This window comes from Eleginops maclovinus, chromosome 8 (assembly GCF_036324505.1).
Source record: "Eleginops maclovinus isolate JMC-PN-2008 ecotype Puerto Natales chromosome 8, JC_Emac_rtc_rv5, whole genome shotgun sequence".
NCBI lineage: Eukaryota > Metazoa > Chordata > Actinopteri > Perciformes > Eleginopidae > Eleginops > Eleginops maclovinus.
Window position 1 is genome coordinate 14,157,489 of NC_086356.1, and position 18,765 is coordinate 14,176,253.

The following is an 18,765-nucleotide window of genomic DNA, read 5'->3' on the forward strand; positions in this document are numbered from 1 at the left end:
CTTATTTCACCTTTGACAAATTATCAATCATGAAAATACCCATACAAACATGACCCACCATTGTAGCTTCTTTTACAGAATAACTTTGATAATATTATTTTTCATAAAATATATTCTCACTGTTTTTATGCGAGACTAGTCACAAAACTAGCAAATCCAACACTGTTCATCAGACAAAAAACTGAAAATAATGACACCAGACATGCTTGAGTCAGTGATGCCTGGAAGGTAGTCAGTGGAGCACGTTAGTTCTGTGTAGTAGGGGCATAGGCATAGGCATAGGATGCAGAGAGAAATTATTAGAAATAATCTGTGGGAATTGTTGATGCCTGAATTGACATTAACATGAGTATTTACCAGGGGGGACAGAGCAAAGGCCAAAGTTAATACAATGTTTAAATAGAATATGATATACGACATACGGTGCTAGGGTAGCTGACCTGGAAAAGGGGATTATAATAGGACTCGATTGTAAAACAAACATGGAAGGGTTTTGTTGTTACCACATTAACACTCCGAATTACACGATGTCGGTAAAGCGACTCTAAACCGGATGTCAACCGCCGCAAAAAGAGCAGAAGAAGAACTGCGACGACGAAGAAGAAGACAACATGGCGTTCAGTTTTGGCGGTGCCGCGGCTAATCCTGCAGCAAGTAAGTTTAATCAACGTGGGAGTAGTTTAGTGATGCTGGAAAAAATATGCTACTTACATAGTATATTAATAGCGTAATGTTGGTGTAAACCATGATCAATTACACGTATAAATGGTCAACTGACAGCACACAAGTTTCTGTCAACAGTCATGAGGGTTGGATATTTTACCGGCCGACCAAAAAAAAATGCTAAATGCTTTCTGTATCTGGGTCCTGCATATGGCTTTTCAACCAGATTTGGGATAGTTTAACTCTTTCAAGTAGGCTTCAAGGAAACGGCTCTCTTTTGCCAGCTCTCGTTACTGTATGTGTGTGTGTGTGTGTGTATATATATATGTGTGTTATGATGTAGCTAGACCTTAGCTAACGTTAGCTGTTTTGGCTAACAAACCTTCCTCAAATGCACAGATGTCAACGTTAAAATATGAGCTTCTAGCTTGCAGTGGTGTAAAGTGTAGACACGTGAACTTCAATGTTTTGCTACTCTGTACTTCTGCCCTACTACAATTGAGAGGTAAATAATGAACTTGTACTCCACTACTCTTATTTAATACTTAATTTAGTTACTGAGCAGATTTGGATCAATGATGTGAAATATAATCAACACTTAAGTAAGACTTCATTTACACCTTGAGTACATTCACAAGCTCCTCTGCAGTATTCAAAGTGATGAAAACTAGCTGCACCTTTACCAGCTTTGATAACCCGTCAATGCATCAATAATTATAATCAAAACATATAATATATATGATTCTGAAATGGGCCAATTTGCTTTTAGAGGGTTTTTGCTTATTGTCCTTTAAGTATATCTTGATTCCAACACTTTTGTATTTTGACTTGAGCAACGTTTTGAATGCAGGACTTTTACACTATAGTATTTCTACTCTTAAGTAAAAGATCTGAGTACTTCTCCCACCTCTGCTAGCTTGTAGCTGTGCGTTAATGTAACTGTCACAACACTCAACACTCATAGCACTCTCTATGTTCATGTAAAGGCACGTCCGGGTTTTCATTCGGTTCATTTGGTGCCAAAACCACAGCATCAACAGCAACATTTGGCTTTGGCTCCGCAGCCGCTACCACCAGCACCGCCTCATCCGGATTTGGCAGTAAGTCCACAAATCCAGTCCTCACTAAAGAGGGAACCTCTCCTCTTCCAACCCGCAATCATTACAGCTGCCCGGCTGTGTTGTTGGGCAGTATTATTGAAGAGATGCACTAGCTCTGTCGCATCCACCTTTGTATGAACAGTAACTTATACACCCACCTCCCACTTCATTATGTACACTTAATGCATATTCCATTCAACAATGCTGCCTCTACAGGGATTATAATATTCATTTGTCTTTGATACTATAAGTATCACTTTTAAAACATGGTTATTATTGAGCTATTAGCTGGCAGTGGTGATAGACTTTTATTTATTACTAATATTTTGTCTATAGAAATACCTCAACATAATGTACACCAGCATTACACAAACACCAACTAAGAACTCAATTATAAACACAGAGTACAAGTATTACCTTTCTGTCAGTGTCAAACAAAATGTAAACAAATGTATAACCTTTGTTAAAATAGAATTTATGACGGAGCTGTATTGTATTGGATTTAATTACATTATTAGAAATATAATTATTATCTTTTTATTATTTGTCAAATGTTCTTTTATATCCTAAAGTAGTTTCATATAGTAAAAACTCTTCCTTTACAAAGGATTACAATATAAAGGTGTATTTTTCAAACATGAAAGTAATGATGATAGAAAACTAATTATAACATTAATAAAAACAGTAACGCAAATAACTAGCATTTTAAAGTGGAAAAATAAACATAGGTTATTTATAAGTTCACCTCACATAGGCACACTTTTTCAGTCCAGAATGCATAAGAAAATATGATGTATTAAATTGATGTAGCTCAAAAATGAAATGCATTACATTTTCAACATTATTTCAGTTGTCTCACTTTTAGGGACGTCATACTATAGTAGCTCGGTGTATGTGCGGATTAGTGTATATAAGTATATGGTCCTTCATTTATACATATTGCCCAATTGTCTCCGTTTGTGGTGTCCAACTTCTCTAAAAATCCTTCCGTAATCTTGGCATATATCTTTTAGCAACGTGTGGGTTTGGCATTGTTCAAACAACATCGATATAAACAGATGGAGAAAATGATCTGTTCTTGTGATTCCTATTGGTAGTTATCACACAGCCCTTGTTATATCCAAATGTAATTGTCTGCCAGTTTAACTGACTGCCGATTTTGTGTCTGCTTTTTCTTTTTTTTTTTAGCTCTTACAGCTCCTGGTTTTGGGGCAGCCACCACCACTGCTGCTGCACCAGCCACAGGATTCAGTTTTGGCTCCACCAACACTGGTAAGATACAGGTGTTATAAACAGTGCAATGTTTTTTGGTTTAGTCCTGTCTCTCTTTAAGGTACCTGAAGACTGTGTTTGCAATATATTTAGTCCCATACAAGGCCTGACTTTTTGTCCTTTTTAACTTCATGTCATTCTCTCTTTCTCGCTGCCTGCCTCCGCTGGCTGCAGGATTTGGGGGGCTGGGAGCTGGAAACACCACGGCTGGTGGGTTTAGTTTTGGGGGGTTTGGTTTAAATGCCAACCCAGCAGGAGTCAGCGTTAATGTGGGGTGCTTTGGTACAGCAACCACCACTGGCACTGTTTTCAATTTTGGTAATAGCCTGGCTAGCACAGGTAGATGACCTTTGTGATTGATTAATCAGTACAGTCTGTCTGTAAACACATTTTCATCCATTTTCCATTCTATGTGGTGCAGTGATTTTCATCTCACTTGTGGCTTTGTCTCATAAAGTGTCATGCATCTGGTTCCCATTTGCATGAGGAGACAAAATGTTGTATCATGCACTCACCTTTTGATTTCTGTGCACATCTACTACATTTCCACCTTCTCTGTAAAACAAATAAGCAACGCTAGATGGAAAATAAAAAAATCTGTGTCCCTTGCTGTTAATCTTCAATGCTCTGTCATGTTTTTTTGCTCCTGCTATATGGAGGAGACAGTCTGCTATTTCATTCTTTTTGATTTATGCCAGTTATCTATCTTCAACCCCTTTTTGTATCACCTCCTCTGTCTCACTTGGTATAATTTGCTCAAAATGTCAGGTACCTTTGGTGGCTTTGGGCCGACTACAACAACTGCCGCTGCACCAGGATCCACTTTTAGCTTTAGCACTCCCGCCAACACCGCAGGTCAGCAGTGTGACTTTTATGTTTATGTAAAGGAAATACAGGTTGCATGCACCCAGCATTCAGTAGCTTATTGATGATTTTTTTTCTCACTGTTGATTCTTCTTTCTGTTTTAGGGGGCCTGTTTGGTAACACACAGAACAAAGGTTTTGGGTTCTCCTCTGGGCTTGGTACCGGGGCTGCTCCTGGGACAACAGGATTTGGAACTGGATTAGGAACAACAACCCTGGGAGGGTTTGGAGGTTTTAATATCCAGCCTACTCAGCAGCAAACAGGTAAGACCTGGATCTCAAGGACAGCCGTTGCCAATACAGAAAATTCAATCTAATATCTGAAATTTCTAAAAATCTAATATCTGAAATAATCATCAGTTTCTTTAGGGAGTATTATCATAAAAAGAACAAACAAGCACAGTTACAATCGATGAAGAAACACAAGTCAGCTCGTTGCTGGTGATAATGACATTGAAGTATGTTTGAGCAGCAAAGAAAACAGGGCATTTTATACCATGTCTGTTTTTCTCGTTTCAAAATCCAGCAACCTCAGGGTCACACACAAACTTCCATTAAAACTCTCCATTGCAACGGTTTACCTCTCATCCCTGCAGAGGGCGACAACAATCAGATGTTACAGAAATCAGCATTATTGTTGTCATCAAAACAAATTTGCAGTTGAAGCAAAGAGAAGATACTGTGCAGTGAGAGTGTATAATGTTGTGACAACATTTCTAGTATTACCCAGTTAATATAAGACTAGGGTTGGGTGCCAAAACCCGGTGCCAATATGGCAACAGAGATTTCGGTGCTTCATTTCGGTGCCTTGCGTATCGGGTTACACACAACAGAAGCATCACGTGCCATCACCAATTAACAACATTACACTCGCTCTGATAGCTACAAGTAGCGTACCGTTAGCTCGTAGCTACAAACACGGGGAAAATGCCTAAAGCTAAACGCCCAATGACCACTAAAAGCAGTGCCCTCTGTTAGAGCTGTAAATCTTATTTAGTGTTAAATTATTGCAGTTAGGTTAAGTTTTATTAACTATGTGAATTTGTTTTATTTAATTATTTAATTAATATATTTAAGTTTACTTTCAACTGTTTAGTTAATATGTTGTTCAAGTTCAAATGAAACTTTAAAAAAAAAAGAAATAACAGTTTTTTTAATGTCGTCGTCCGGAGTAAAAAAATAAAGTATTGGTTCAGGCACCGTTTAGGAACCGGTACCGTTTTATAAGTATTGTTTTAGCACCGGTATCGGAAAAACCCAAATGATACCCAACCCTATATAAGACCATAAAGATGTTTCAGAAAATGTGAAGGACTACAAAATCTGACGTGACATTTGACCTCACCTACCCCCTACCAGGAGGCTTGTTCGGCCAGCAGGCGCAGCAGCAGGCTCAGGCTCAGCCCACCCAGCTGTACCAGCAGGTCACTGCTCTATCAGCCCCCACCTTGTTAGGAGACGAACGTGACTCCATCTTAGCCAAATGGAACCAGTTGCAGGCTTACTGGGGCACTGGGAAAGGCTACTACAGCAACAACAACCAACCTGTCGACTTCACACAGGAGAACCCATTCTGCAGGTTCAAGGTACTGATAGTTTGTAAAAGTGCTTAGAAGTGTTGTTAGGTTCTTTTGAATTTTAGCATATGATGTTCCTGTGTTTTGTTCCCTAGGCGGTGGGCTATAGCTGTGTCCCGGTGAGTAAGGATGAGGACGGTTTAGTAGCCTTACTTCTCAATAAAAAGGAAGCTGATGTGCGAGCGCAGCAGCAGCAGCTGGTGGAGACGCTTCACAAAGTCCTGGGAAGCAACCAGTCACTCACTGTCAATGTGGATGGTGTCAAAGCTCTGCCCAATGACCAGTAAGTAACTATAATGTCATTCGGCACTATTACACACTTGGAAAGCAAGGAATGCAACTGTATTTATGTCCAACATTTCAACAAGGCGATTTAAAGTGCTTACAATTAAGCAAGGGGAATAGAACAAAACAAGCTCCAATAGAATAGGACAGTGGCAAACCGTCACGTCTTCAGCCTTCATCTAAAGTCGGCAGTTGCGTCAGACCTGCAGTTTGATTCCCAATAGATGGAACATAAAATAGTGCTACTTCTCCATGTTTAGTTTTGACTCTGGGAGCAGAAAGCAGACCCGTCCCAGACAACCTGGATCAGATCAGAAATGTATTTTTGGTCCTAAACCAAAACAAGTTTTTTAGCTGCATGAAATTGTATTGGATAATAGATAATAAACAAATGCTGTAACATGTTTGTGGGTTCTGTGCCCTAGGACTGAGGTGATCATTTACGTGGTGGAGCGTTCACCTAATGGTACCTCCAAGCGGATCCCTGCCACCACACTCTTCAGTTATCTGGAGCAGGGAAACATCAAGGCCCAGCTCACACAGATTGGCGTGGCCATGTCGGGGACGCGCACAGAGCTGTCCCCAGCTCAGCTCAAACAGCTGCTGCAAAATGCACCTGCAGGTAAACGCATATTTGTGTCATCCTCTTGCTGTATTTCATTTTGTGATTACAAGTGATTTACTTGTGAGGATATTGTCTCCTCTCACTAGGAGTGGACCCCATCATTTGGGAGCAGGCTAAGGTGGACAACCCTGAGCCAGAGAAGTAAGTGGTTGTTCAGCACTTTTCAGAAAGAGGGTTTATGAACGATGTGATGATGGGGAGTAGATCCTCAAGATTCTCTAGTTGCTGCATTTTAATTTTCCCAACTTACCTGCGTTTTACCTTCCAGGTTAACAACACTTACTGTGCTAGCTAAATCAGAGCTAAGATTGTATATAATTCCCTCAAATTCCAAGTTGAGCGTGACGTAAAGCAGGCAAGCTTTTTGCACCTTTGATATTGACAATATTCTCGCACACCTGACTTTTTATTGTTTTAATGCATATTAAAAACAACAATCTTTTTTCTCTTGCTCTTTATCAATTATCTTCTTAACTCCCTGCACCACCTATGCAATAAGGAGCTACTCGTTTTATGTCTTTATCCTAATTGGATGCACATTTTCATATAAAAGAAGCTAAACAAAACCCAGTGCTTCATGTTTTACGAGGTAAGTGTTATACATTGTGTTTAGATTTGTGTTTGTCGCCCGCAGCCCAGACTTCCTTTATATATTTTACTCAAGTGTTGTGTAACAGCACTTTTTTCTCAAGTGAATTCAAAGTGTTTCCACATGTCATTTATTATTTCAACAAAATGATAAAGCTGGCTCTGACATTTTCCTGACAATTTTGCGTTCATTCAATGTAATAAAAAATGTTTTTGTGCAGACTAATACCAGTGCCCATGGTGGGTTTCAAGGAGCTTCTTCGCAGGCTGCAGTTCCAGGAGCAGATGACCAAACAGCACCAGACCAGAGTGGATGTAAGGGAAAACAATGCGTTTTTTTTAGCTCTCTAAATGTAAAAAATAAAACAAGACTCGCTGGACATGGGCACAGTGCGTTCTGATAATCAACGATGGAATTTGAACCAGAGTTTTTGGTGTCAAGGACAGAGTACACAGATGTCCAATTTGTGCTGCCAACAGTTTGTTTATAGCTCAAATGACTTTTTATAAATACAGCCACTCAGTACTCCCAGACTGTGTGTGGGACTGACTTGAAGAACTGAAACTAATATGTTGTTGAGCTAAATAGTTGTCTGCAAAAAATGTTATTTCAGTAGAGAAATGTTAAAAATGTGCTTCCCTTCCTTTTTCACACACATACTCTCCACAAACACCCACACCTGGACTACAGATTATTTCCAGCGACATTAGTGATCTGCAGAAGAACCAGGCGACCACAGTGGCCAAGATTGCGCAGTACAAGAGGAAGCTGATGGATCTCTCTCACAGGGTGCTGCAGGTAGCTGCCCTCTTTGTTCGTCCATATTCTGTTTAGGTTATCAAAGAAGGTCTCTGATAAACAAACATCTCCACACTTTAGAGTTTGAATGAATGCCCTGGCACTGACTGCATGTCCGATATTTCTCTTGATATTTATCACTCCTCCCTCCGGTCTCTGTTTTCCTGGCAGGTGCTGATCAAACAGGAGATTCAGAGAAAAAGTGGTTATGCTATCCAAGTAGACGAGGAGCTCCTCAGAGTGCAACTGGATACGATTCAGTCTGAACTGAATGCCCCCACGCAGTTTAAGGTAAGGGTATCTAAACCGAACAAGTTACACACTGCATGCTGGCAGTGCACATTTTTTTCATTCATCAAGATCCTACTAGAATTTAAATCGGGGTAAAAAAGGTTTACTCTGTTTGAGAATTATATATTACCAAATAAATCAGTTTCAACAATTAGTTCAGTGTTTCTGTGAGAACAGTTGCTAATTTGCTTAGAAGTTATTCTGGAAAGAAAACAGTTAAGTAGTATTTTAGTGTTTTCGGTTTTGCTCCCCAAATGCAGGTTTATTGGTTTTTAGAGTTCGAAACCTGCATTGCATCCATGTTGGCTAGCAAGTGTTATTACTCTTTACTGGCTTTGCCAACACATCATATGACACCATTAGTGTGATGTGTTTTTGGACCATCCATGAGACATACGCTCCTTAAAACTTTTCATAGTGCTACTAGAGGTTCATTAATACACATGTTCCCTTTTAAGCTTCATTCCATCAAGTTGTATTTGTGGCTTGTCAAACCAACGCTTGAGACAAAGTCTTGGGTGGATATTTTACAGTATTTCTGTTGTTTTCTCTTCCAGGGTCGGTTGAATGAATTAATGTCTCAAATCAGGATGCAGAATCACTTTGGAGCTGTAAGATCAGAAGAGCGATACAATGTTGATGCAGACCTGCTAAGGGAAATCAAACAAGTGAGTCAGCAGTTTTACACCCAACATGCATCTTGTTTTAACGTCTTTGCCCTGTAACTGTGGTTCCAGACCTCTGAAAACCTTCTGGCAAACCAAAAGTTTTTTTTTAAAGATTTTGGGCATAAACTGTAACACTTCTTTCTTGTCTATCACTTTCAGCACTTGAAGCAGCAGCAGGACGGTTTGAGTCATTTGATCAGCGTCATCAAAGATGACTTGGAGGACATTAAACTTGTAGAGCATGGGCTCAGTGACAGTGGGCACATGAGGGGAAGCATCCTGAGCTGAGTCTACCCTGCCAGCACACTCATACACATGCTCTGACTCTCAAAATAAATCCTATGAAAACTGACCTGCCTTTCACCAGGACGAATCGTATTTTCACAAGGTTTGATCATGGCAGAGGATCTGAATTTTGAGTAGTTAATCTCTTGATCAGCATTTTATCAGGCCCCACTACCTGTACCAACAAAACAATGACAGTATTTACTGGACTCCTAATGGAAAGACTCATCATCGTCTAACAGCATCTGGCCTCTCTTATGTTAAAACAGATTATGCATATGAGACAGTTTGAGCCAATGAACAAATCTTGGGATCCAGTGTGTTGTGATTGAATACATTGTACATAACCTTGTATTTCTTTTTTTATGCTGTTGTTAGAATGTAATAAATGTCATTTAAATTGTTTAAACAACTTTCACTGCATCCCTTTCCTTGCAAACTCACTATAAAGGTCGGGCTGTACCGAGCGCCACTTTTTATTACTTTACATTTTCTCTTAAGGTTTTTTGAATGAAGCGTTGATGGCCTTTCATAGATTTTTTTGACGTTATAACTCTTCAGATATTCAAAGAATTGAATGAGTTAGTCTTTTCATAAATTTCAGGTAAGATCTTGAGGGTACCCTTTGTGTATGACAAGCTGGAGAGCAAACCTAAATGTCAAAACGACTCGCTGGACATGGGCACAGTGCCTTCTCATAATCAACGATGGAATTTGAACCAGAGTTTTTGGTGTCAAGGACAGAGTACACAGATGTCTAATTCATGCTGCCAACAAGTTGTTTATAGCTCAACTGACTTTTAATAAATACAGCCACAAATGTTTATTTTTATGTCTATTAATGTGAAGCACTTTGTGTATTACTTTAAAGCACAGGTTGCCTTTTTCTTTGCAAGCTTTATAAATATTAAAGTGGCAGAGGGGATTTGCCACTCAGTACTCCCAGACTGTGGGACTGACTTGAAGAACTGAAAATAATATGTTGAGCCACTAAAAATGTTATTTCAGTAGAGAAATGTTAAAAATGTGCCTCCCTTCCTTTTTCACACACATACTCTCCACAAACACCCACACCTGGACTACAGATTATTTCCAGCGACATTAGTGATCTGCAGAAGAACCAGGTGGCCAAGATTGCGCAGTACAAAAGGAAGCTGATGGATCTCTCTCACAGGGTGCTGCAGGTAGCTGCCCTCTTTGTTCGTCCATATTCTGTTTAGGTTATCAAAGAAGGTCTCTGATAAACAAACATCTCCACACTTTAGAGTTTGAATGAATGCCCTGGCACTGACTGCATGTCCGATATTTCTCTTGATATTTATCACTCCTCCCTCCCGTCTCTGAAAAAGTGGTTATGCTATCCAAGTAGACTAGGTGCACCTCAGAGTGCAACTGGATACCATTCAGTCTGAACTGAATGCCCACACAGTTCAATGTGAGGGTGTCCAACTGAACAAGTACCACACTGCATGCTGACAGTGCACATCGATTTTGGGGAATTATTATATTCTATTTTCAATTAAAAAAAATTAAGGTTGGGATCACATGATTAAGCAGACACCACTGGAATCTAATTCTACAGTTATAATTTCAAATAATGTTAATGTAGCCTTAATTTATCTCTTAACTGTGCAGTAATATTTGGTTTCAACATAATGAAAGAGGCTTAAAACGAGTCGGTACAGTTCTATAAGGTATCTTCATTTTTATGTCTGAAAAATACAGTAACGTATTAGTTATAAGTGACATGTTATCACCTCATCACCTTTGTTTACCTGCAGACGAGCCCTTTCCAACATCTCTAAGTACTGCTTGAGTTGATAGGATTAACGTCCTTCATTCGAACTGATTGACAGTTGAACTGATTAACCAGATATCCAAAGGTTATATCCCCTCATGCAGTAGAGTCGCAGATATTACACTGGTCCAACTCGAGCTGACCTAAGTGAAATCACTTAAGGACATTTATTAGACATTGCAAAGACTTGGCTTTAATGCAACCTATTTGATAAAACCCGTAGCACTCCATAACTCCTGTAAACAGACTTTAACGTGTAAAATGGGTGGGTTTCTTTAATTCATAACTTCCTTTACCGCTTGATCCACGAGCAAAACACATAAATGCTAAGGCTACACCAATTTGTGAGATTAAATAAAATAAAAAAGGTTACAAAAAATTACTTCTAAGACATAGAAAAGATGTAGGTTGATCCATTGAAGTCGAATGGATGAGATTTTACTCAACATTTGAATTTTCATAGGTCTTCCAAATCAGTTCTGGGTGTTCTCTATGCAGCCGCTACAGCACCTGGTCCAGGTCCAGACTCAGGTATGTGCAGAGATATCCACCAGCCTGAAAGCCTCCAGGAACTCGTTGATGTCGATGTTCCCGTCCTTGTTGAAGTCGATACTCTGGGCAAGGTCTTCAATGGCCTTGGCACTAATCTCTGTCTTCAGGTGGGAGCTCAGGAGTTCCCAGGTCTGATGAAACTCCTTCAAAGAGATTAAACCTGAAAGGCAACACAGGAGGGAGACGTAGTTGAACACTTTTGAAGCTAATATATCTAGTGTGTTTGCATGCCTTGCATTGTGATGATTAACTTAAAGTTGGGAGGTGTTTTAATGAAGAATGTGCAAAGAGCGAGAGTGCATATGCAAACACATTTATCATACCATCTTCTATACGCTAGATTAATAACACGATGGAAAATCAGTCGTCAATCAAAGTCAGTAGGGTTTTATCATCTTGGGAACATGCAACGCATCTAATAGTTCTTTAGATATTTCAGTTTGGACCAGAGTAGTGGACCAACTCATTGGCTTTCATGAAGTCAAGGCTGTGAGTGAAGACAACAATTTTCTGTTGTGTGGGATCCAGGTGAAGCTGCTTATTGACCTGAGTGATCTGTGTCTATGATCCGGAAGATGGTTTCCAGGTTGGAGTGGTTCTTGTACATCGTATCCAGGATACTGTTATCTGAGATCTGAAATGGGAGAAACGAATACGGTACTCTGTGTGTGTCAGTGTTACATAAACGGTGAGAAAGAAGGATAGATATCAGACACAATTTGTAAAAGGCCGACCTCTAATTTGGGTTCTGTGATTGAAAGCTCCTTGATCCACTGCTGGTAGTCCATCATGCCATGCTGGGTGCTACTGACGAGTTGAGGGCGCAGCACCCTCCAGGGCAGACCCAGATTCAGGACTCTCTCTGTGCTGCTAGCCCAGTGCGTCAGAGAGATCGTCCCTGAGACACAGACAGAAATGTTCAGTAGAGTTGAATAACTAACACAATAAGCTTCCTCTTGAGTGTTAGGGCATTATGTGGCTAGTCTTAATGAGTTTCTTCACTTTGAATTGACAGTAGTCCTCTACTATGCACAGGGATCCATACTCTAGTTTATCTGAGACTGAACTTTATAAACATCTCAATTTTTGGGATTTTATTTAGCATCCACTATATGTTCTCCTTGTCCCTTATGTCAGGTAAATATGAGACTGCTGCAAAAATGTCAGTCCCACTAACTCAAGTGTATAAATGTATCACTGTTGCTCAGTACCTTTGTTGTTAGGATCAAACTTCTGGAAGGCACTGATGAGATCAGACCTATGTAAGAACAGTTGTTCCCTCAGAGCTCGCAGAGCGGATCTCTCTGTCCACCCAACACTGACAAAAACAGGAAGATTTTTTTCAGTTTTTAAATCTTGGACTCACTGGGATATAAACTGATCATAATGTGATCATGAGATTGAACTACTGTGCTAATATAATCTCAATATTTAGCGATGTTGATTAAAAATACAAATTCAATGATGTAATCAGGGGACATCGGGTGTTTCGGGTCTTTCAACATCATATACCCTTGCCCTGGCGACCCAGCCATGGTAGATCGGACCATGACTTGTGTTCAGGTGGCATTAGCTCCTCCCAATGGACCTCCTCTCCTGATCCAGAGCCACTGGGCAGATGTCCAGGATGTACTCCAACGTTCCCCTGCCTGAGCATTGCAGGGAAGCCGGGGATTTGACTTTGCTCCGGGTGAAGATGTTCGAAAGAGCTGGGCAAAATATCGTACACTTTCTGGACCAGGAATTTGATTTGTTGAGATTCTGCCAGCCAAAGATCTGTCCATGTGAATTTACGGTGGCCTGCTCCCACCTGGTCTAAGCCCATTGCTGCATCAGTCCAACCGCTCTGCTAGTCTGCTCCTCCTCCACTGCTGCCCTTACTTCCTCCTGTACCAGCCTGTGCCTCTCTTTTCCCATGGCCTTGTCTTTCTGGGGGGTTCTGAATGTTCCCAGTCCAGTTTTCTCCCACCGTACCACAAGTGCTTTTTGGTGTATCTGAGATCCTTTCAGGGGCAGCTGGAGTTTGGTGTTGTTCCTGTACAGGGCGATACTGCTAAGGCTTCTTGGCAATCCCAACCACCTCCTGAGGAAACTGCTGTAATGTAAATCACTCAACTAAAAGTGTTAAAAATGGTGTTCTGATGTCTGTGCTGCCCTGTCTTTGTACCTTTGTCTCAGGGTGAGCTCTCTGCATGTGGTGCTGGCCTGATATTGAATGAAGTGGGGGACCAGGTCTGGTCCCATTCTGATGAAGGCGCCTCTGTTGCTGCCCACCTCGTAGTAATTAGATGCTGAAAATATAGTAATCACCTAAATGCAACATAAGAGTCAATACAGTAAGTCTTAACAAAAATAGTAAATGTGTAAAGACTTTCTGTATGTTAATCACAAATGTGAAATTGCTGTCCGATTAAATGTTTAATTTAGAGGAAAACACCGCACAATCGTCATTTGGCACTTGTTCCCTAATATCCAGTTTTTCATCTCCTGTCATATTCAACAAAGCCACTCAAAACCTAAAAGTACAAAAGCCCAAAGTGGATTTAATGAAAGGTTAAAATTTAAGTCCACTATTATAATTTTCCATATACTGTGTATGTTGTTTTTAGTAAAAAACATTCAATCAAAATAGAATAATTCAACATAAATTCAGTAAGTTTAATGACCACATTAAAAATATTAGTTTTTTGAGTCAAAATAAAGCTAATTAAATAGTTTTCAATCTTTTTAGAGAATTTAATTTTTAACACGTGGAAAACTGTAACATTTTAAATAAAACTTTAATTTTCAAATCAACTTTATCAATTTAATAAAGTCCTCTATGGTCTTCCATACAAACGTACCTGTTCACATAGTCAATATTGCAACTTAAACTCTTGTGTATCTTAGTGCTCACCCTGCGGTTGTGGCAGAACTCGTAGCCGTCCTGTTTGCATTCATGGGAGCGGATGAGAAGCTGGAGGTTGTTTCTTCGCAGCACCTCCTCAGTGACATCTGGCCCCCAGTAGCAGCCTCCGCCTCGCACCTCATTGGGAATGCATCCATTTTGGGGCATTGGGTCACTCCACAACACGGCCACTATCTGGGAAGCCAAATGAATCAGTCAAAAGTGAAATATGTGCATTATGGAGCAATACTGCATGTTGAACATCTGCCAAAACAGTAACAACTTACTTGTTTCCACTCATTCACATCTGTCTCTGTCATTTTAGACTCCAGGTATGAGTCAGACTTCTTCAGTTCACAGCAGGGCTGATCAAACCCAGCCAGCCTGCACTTCCTATTCAGCTCGTCATCCACCGGGAAGTCCGACTTACTGTAAACAGGGGTGTTCTGGAGCGAGTGGCGTGGGAGGTCGTGCCTGTGAGCCGGGGCCGAGCTGTGGTAAGTCAAAGAACACACTCGACGCCGGTCTTCCACCGGACAGCCATGGCCATTCATTTTAGGAGGCCTGAGAGCTGATACATACTGCAAACATTCAAAAATACACATATTAAATACACTTGATATGATAACAATTCTTCTTTTTACTTTTAAATTGCCCCAAATATACTAATTTTATTATCGCTGAACACATCTTACTTTGTGTCTGTCCACTCTGGCTATCTTGTCGAGGTCTGTGGTGTCAGAGATCCCACCGTGCACAATCAGCACTTTGTTATCAATCACTGTGGCCAAAGGCAGCCAGCTGAAAATCATCTGGAGAAGCTTTAGGATCTTCTTGCCATGCACCTGCAGAACATTTACAGTTGTGGATCAATAGACATTTGGTATAATGTCAGTTACTACGCAAGCAGGTATATGTTCGACTGACTGAATTAAGCTACATCATGATGATGCAACATGTCTCCCAGGGTTGTTAATACAATATACAATAAAACAATACATTTGAGTTGAATGCAAACTAAACAAAACCTACCCTGTATTTTCCCAAAACTTCTTTAGTGAAACCATATCTGAAGAAAACACACATTAAACAACTAGATTAGTGTACTCACCAGCTGTAGGCTGAATATAACAAGAATGAAACCATATACAGTGTGAGCATTTTGTGATTAGCTTTACAAAAACATTATTAAAACCATACGTTTAGGAGGACCATCTAACCTCAAATTAACAATGTGGTCTTCATGGTTCCCTCTGTTCAGATGGACGTCATTGGGATAGACCAGCAGGAAGCCAAATAGGATGAGAAGGATCTCTAAAGAGCTTTTACCACGATCCACAAAGTCTCCATTAAAAACATATGGTTTATCAGAGGATGGCAAACCATTCTGAAAGGGATAAAATGACACCCTTATTAAGTATAACATAATGTGTGTTGATGCAGCAGAAAAACAGAAATAGGTACAGATAAATACAGAAATGAAATAAGAACAATGATATACATACATATAATACAAGAGCAATTAAAGACAATTAGGATTAGTATGATTAGAGAGTAGGGTGTTAGTTGAAATTAACATCTCTGTCGGACAATTTGATTAATTGCATGTTATGAATACCTTGTAGAATATTAACAGCAGGTCTTCAAGGTGCCCGTGTAAATCCCCTGGGAAAAAGATAAATAATGAATTCATATTTGTTACAGTGTGACTGCACGCTGAATGTTCAAGGGCGTTACGAAAACAATGTGTCAGAATATATCTGAGCGCAATATGTCCAGGAAAGGCTTGCTGTTGATTACCGCATATGGTAATCTGCTTTGTGTGGCAGGCGATGACTTGACTGATGTTTGGAAAAGTTCTCAGAAGTCTCCAAGTTTCTCCAAGAAGCTGCAGAACATATCGAGCATGAAGCTGCTACTGGAAAAAAAAGAAAGTGTGTATAAACCGAGCACAGAGGAGAAAAAGCAGTCTTTGGGGATATACTCTATTTACTTACTTGTTTGTGCTTTAAGGCCTCCATCAGCTTCGACACTCCACAGAATGTCATGGGGAACGTGAGATGGGGGCCTGAGTAGGTTTTTGTCACCTCAATGCTCTTGTAGCAAAAATATCTCTCCCACTCTGTGTCACGACAGATTTCATCCTTACGAAATATGTGGGATATAAGGTTTCCTATTTTAAAGGTGAAGAGAGGAAGTGAAAAAGTAAGGGCAAAACCACATTTTGTATCTCAGCAGAAAGTAGACTGGTTAAACTCAATTAGTTCACTGTCAGTTTCTAATGAAACCTACTCTAAATCAGTGAATTAGGGAGAGTTAAAGTGTGTCTTACTTTCACTGCTGGCTGGGGTGAAGTGTTCCATCAAGAAGCCAAAGAAATTGTAAAGCTGCAGGACGCAAAACTACATTTAGTTACATTTCTTATTTTAAATTGTACATACGCATATTACCATTAAACACAATGTACAGCGGAGGCTGTTTTAATTTAAAGGTAAATCTAACGCGTATATATCACAAACCAAAGTACTGGAAAAAATGACATTTAGATTCAAATGCAAGGGCCGCTGGGCTCCATGAATATCTGTTTAAAATGTAATGGCAGAACATCCAATATTTTTAAAGATATTTCTTATTTACAGCCTGATGTTGCCATCCTAAAGGCCTGTAGCTTGTTGGTAGGTAAGACTAGTTATTTTCAGTGCTAACCTTGATCTGGTCTTGCTCTCCTGCATATTCAATAGACTGGAAGATGTTCCACGTGCACCTGCGTCTCATCTCCAGCCGTGCAACATGCTGACGGTACCAGCGCTGGATCAAAAGAGCCGCACTGATCGCTGAAATTAGGAGACAAGACGGAAGCACACAGATATAACCATGCTGAGTTAACCTCCCTCTTCCACTATGAAGACATTAATACACTAAGTTTGATCTATACGGCAAGACTTACCAGTGGCAGCTTCACAGAGTGCATACAAATTGAGTAGAACAAATTAGTAAAATTGCTTATTGAAACTTTTTTTGTACATTTGGGAAGGAGTAAAACACATATTTACCTGGAACTGAGATGGAGTCTAAAAATGAAAAATAGCAATGACACTGACATTAAATTATTGCCTAAAAAGTTACATTTGACTATTTTTTTGACTTTTTGACTTTCACTGGAATAATAGGGCAGCACCTTTTTCACATTTTTTCAGCCGTAGTTCAGACTTTCCCATGCCACATCCCATGATCCTGTGCTGTTTTCACTGTCAAAGACAAAGATAGTTTCATGGGAGTGTGAAATGTCTGTGTGTTTTGAACAGCTGCAAAATAACAAATAATAGATTGTTATAAATAGCAAAACACAATTGTATCTGTTTCACTACAGATTGTCATAACTCTTAAGCTTTTTGTAATAAATACATACATAGGACAATCCTTCAATCAATACAAGTCTTTTAAAACGTAATGTTACCAAAACGTTAAAGTAAGAAAAAAAGAAAAAGCACCAGATTGGCCAAAAACACCTTACCTGTTCACGTTACTGTTCTTTCAATATCCCCCTCACTTCTTCTGGGCCTTGAAAGAAACCTTTCTAGTTTTTATTCCACAAACCGGCCAGCCTAAATATTACATATGTAGCATGTGTTATCACTTCATTCATTTCCCAGGCCCAGCAGTACAGGTCCCAGTGTCTGTAATGTTGTAGTTGGACTTCCCCTCTTGCAACTACACACCCTCCTCCACCACAAATACACACCAGTGGCTTGAGGCTTGTAAATATCAAAGCCAAGTGTCCTGGACAAGCCCTGTGATCACTTTAACAAAACAAGATGCAAGTGGATTAGGATTAAACATTACTACGACTGTGATGTATGCTGAGTCAACGGATGATGGCTCTGATAAAGGGCAGCATCTGTTTCCAAAGCTTGGCCTCGATGCAAGACATGTGTCATCCTGTGACTCATAAAACGAATAATGTGAAATTATCTGCATTTGTGCTTAATAGTCCACTGGCTAGTCTGGACCTGTTTAATCTCTATTAATACAGACCTCAATGTGCAAGATGAGTAATACAGAATAGTATTATAAGTATACAGATAATATGAATTGTTATGGAGACGTGATAAAAGTTACACTGCATGACTATTTCGACTATTTGGGCAGATTTGGGTCCACAATATGTATCAATAAATGCCATTATTCATTTCTTTTTTCTTTAAACTTAATATGGGGAAATTGGGCGGTTGAAGTGTCAAAGAAAATTGATTTTAACATTAAATATATATATATGATATCACTTGTACATGAAGCACCCTATATATATATATATATATATATATATATATATAATGCAGCTCATACAAATAGAGACACTTTAGACAACATCGTATAAAAAAAAGGTGGCAAACAGGAACAGTCGATCTTTTACTTTCCTCACTATGTAAGTGAAGCAGTCATGCAACAAAAAGAACACACCAATCAAGGTTGAAGGATTATAAATGTAACAGTATTGGAAAAGACATTAA

At 39.7% G+C, this 18,765-nt stretch overlaps 2 protein-coding genes across 8 annotated transcripts; one reads left to right on the forward strand and one right to left on the reverse strand.

Moving 5' to 3' along the window:
- The first annotated feature begins 480 nt into the window (after positions 1-480).
- On the forward strand, positions 481-9,429 carry nup54 (nucleoporin 54). 7 transcript variants are annotated; one of them, XM_063889881.1, is made up of 15 exons: positions 481-654; positions 1,650-1,763; positions 2,952-3,035; positions 3,210-3,374; positions 3,804-3,890; positions 4,005-4,163; positions 5,259-5,485; positions 5,572-5,759; positions 6,187-6,383; positions 6,473-6,527; positions 7,196-7,289; positions 7,666-7,773; positions 7,945-8,064; positions 8,622-8,732; positions 8,892-9,429. In XM_063889881.1, the coding sequence occupies exons 1-15, from the start codon at positions 612-614 to the stop codon at positions 9,018-9,020; spliced, it is 1,881 nt and encodes a 626-aa protein (XP_063745951.1). In that variant the 5' UTR covers positions 481-611; the 3' UTR covers positions 9,021-9,429. The 7 variants fall into 7 exon arrangements, with proteins under 7 accessions (XP_063745951.1, XP_063745954.1, XP_063745955.1 ...); XM_063889884.1 differs by having other exon boundaries at positions 482-654; positions 3,210-3,245; XM_063889885.1 differs by lacking the exon at positions 3,210-3,374 and having other exon boundaries at positions 482-654.
- A 1,405-nt stretch (positions 9,430-10,834) lies between these two features.
- LOC134868557 (serine/threonine-protein phosphatase with EF-hands 2-like) lies at positions 10,835-18,009 on the reverse strand. The gene is made up of 19 exons (XM_063889786.1): positions 17,769-18,009; positions 17,433-17,502; positions 17,308-17,325; positions 17,202-17,210; positions 16,961-17,088; positions 16,587-16,641; positions 16,252-16,427; positions 16,055-16,169; positions 15,873-15,919; positions 15,475-15,641; positions 15,287-15,323; positions 14,950-15,099; positions 14,542-14,835; positions 14,264-14,449; positions 13,535-13,677; positions 12,579-12,685; positions 12,102-12,265; positions 11,914-12,001; positions 10,835-11,527 (listed from the first exon to the last, which is right to left on the reverse strand). Exons 2-19 carry the CDS (start codon positions 17,482-17,484, stop codon positions 11,343-11,345), a joined length of 2,121 nt encoding a protein of 706 aa, XP_063745856.1. The 5' UTR covers positions 17,485-17,502; positions 17,769-18,009; the 3' UTR covers positions 10,835-11,342.
- Between the last annotated feature and the right edge of the window lie 756 nt (positions 18,010-18,765).

Bases quoted from the DNA above. Each gene is read 5' to 3' on its own strand.
- LOC134868557 (XM_063889786.1), bottom strand. From the start codon at position 17,484: ATGGGATGTGGCATGGGAAAGTCTGAACTACGGCTGAAAAAATGTGAA. The intron at 14,450-14,541 runs GTAAGTTGTTAC...TTGGCTTCCCAG, and splicing joins ATGTGAATGAGTGGAAACAA to ATAGTGGCCGTGTTGTGGAG. The intron at 13,678-14,263 runs GTGAGCACTAAG...TGTTGCATTTAG, and splicing joins AGTTCTGCCACAACCGCAGG to GTGATTACTATATTTTCAGC.
- nup54 (XM_063889881.1), top strand. From the start codon at position 612: ATGGCGTTCAGTTTTGGCGGTGCCGCGGCTAATCCTGCAGCAA. The intron at 7,774-7,944 runs GTAGCTGCCCTC...TTTTCCTGGCAG, and splicing joins TCTCTCACAGGGTGCTGCAG to GTGCTGATCAAACAGGAGAT. The intron at 8,733-8,891 runs GTGAGTCAGCAG...TATCACTTTCAG, and splicing joins TGCTAAGGGAAATCAAACAA to CACTTGAAGCAGCAGCAGGA.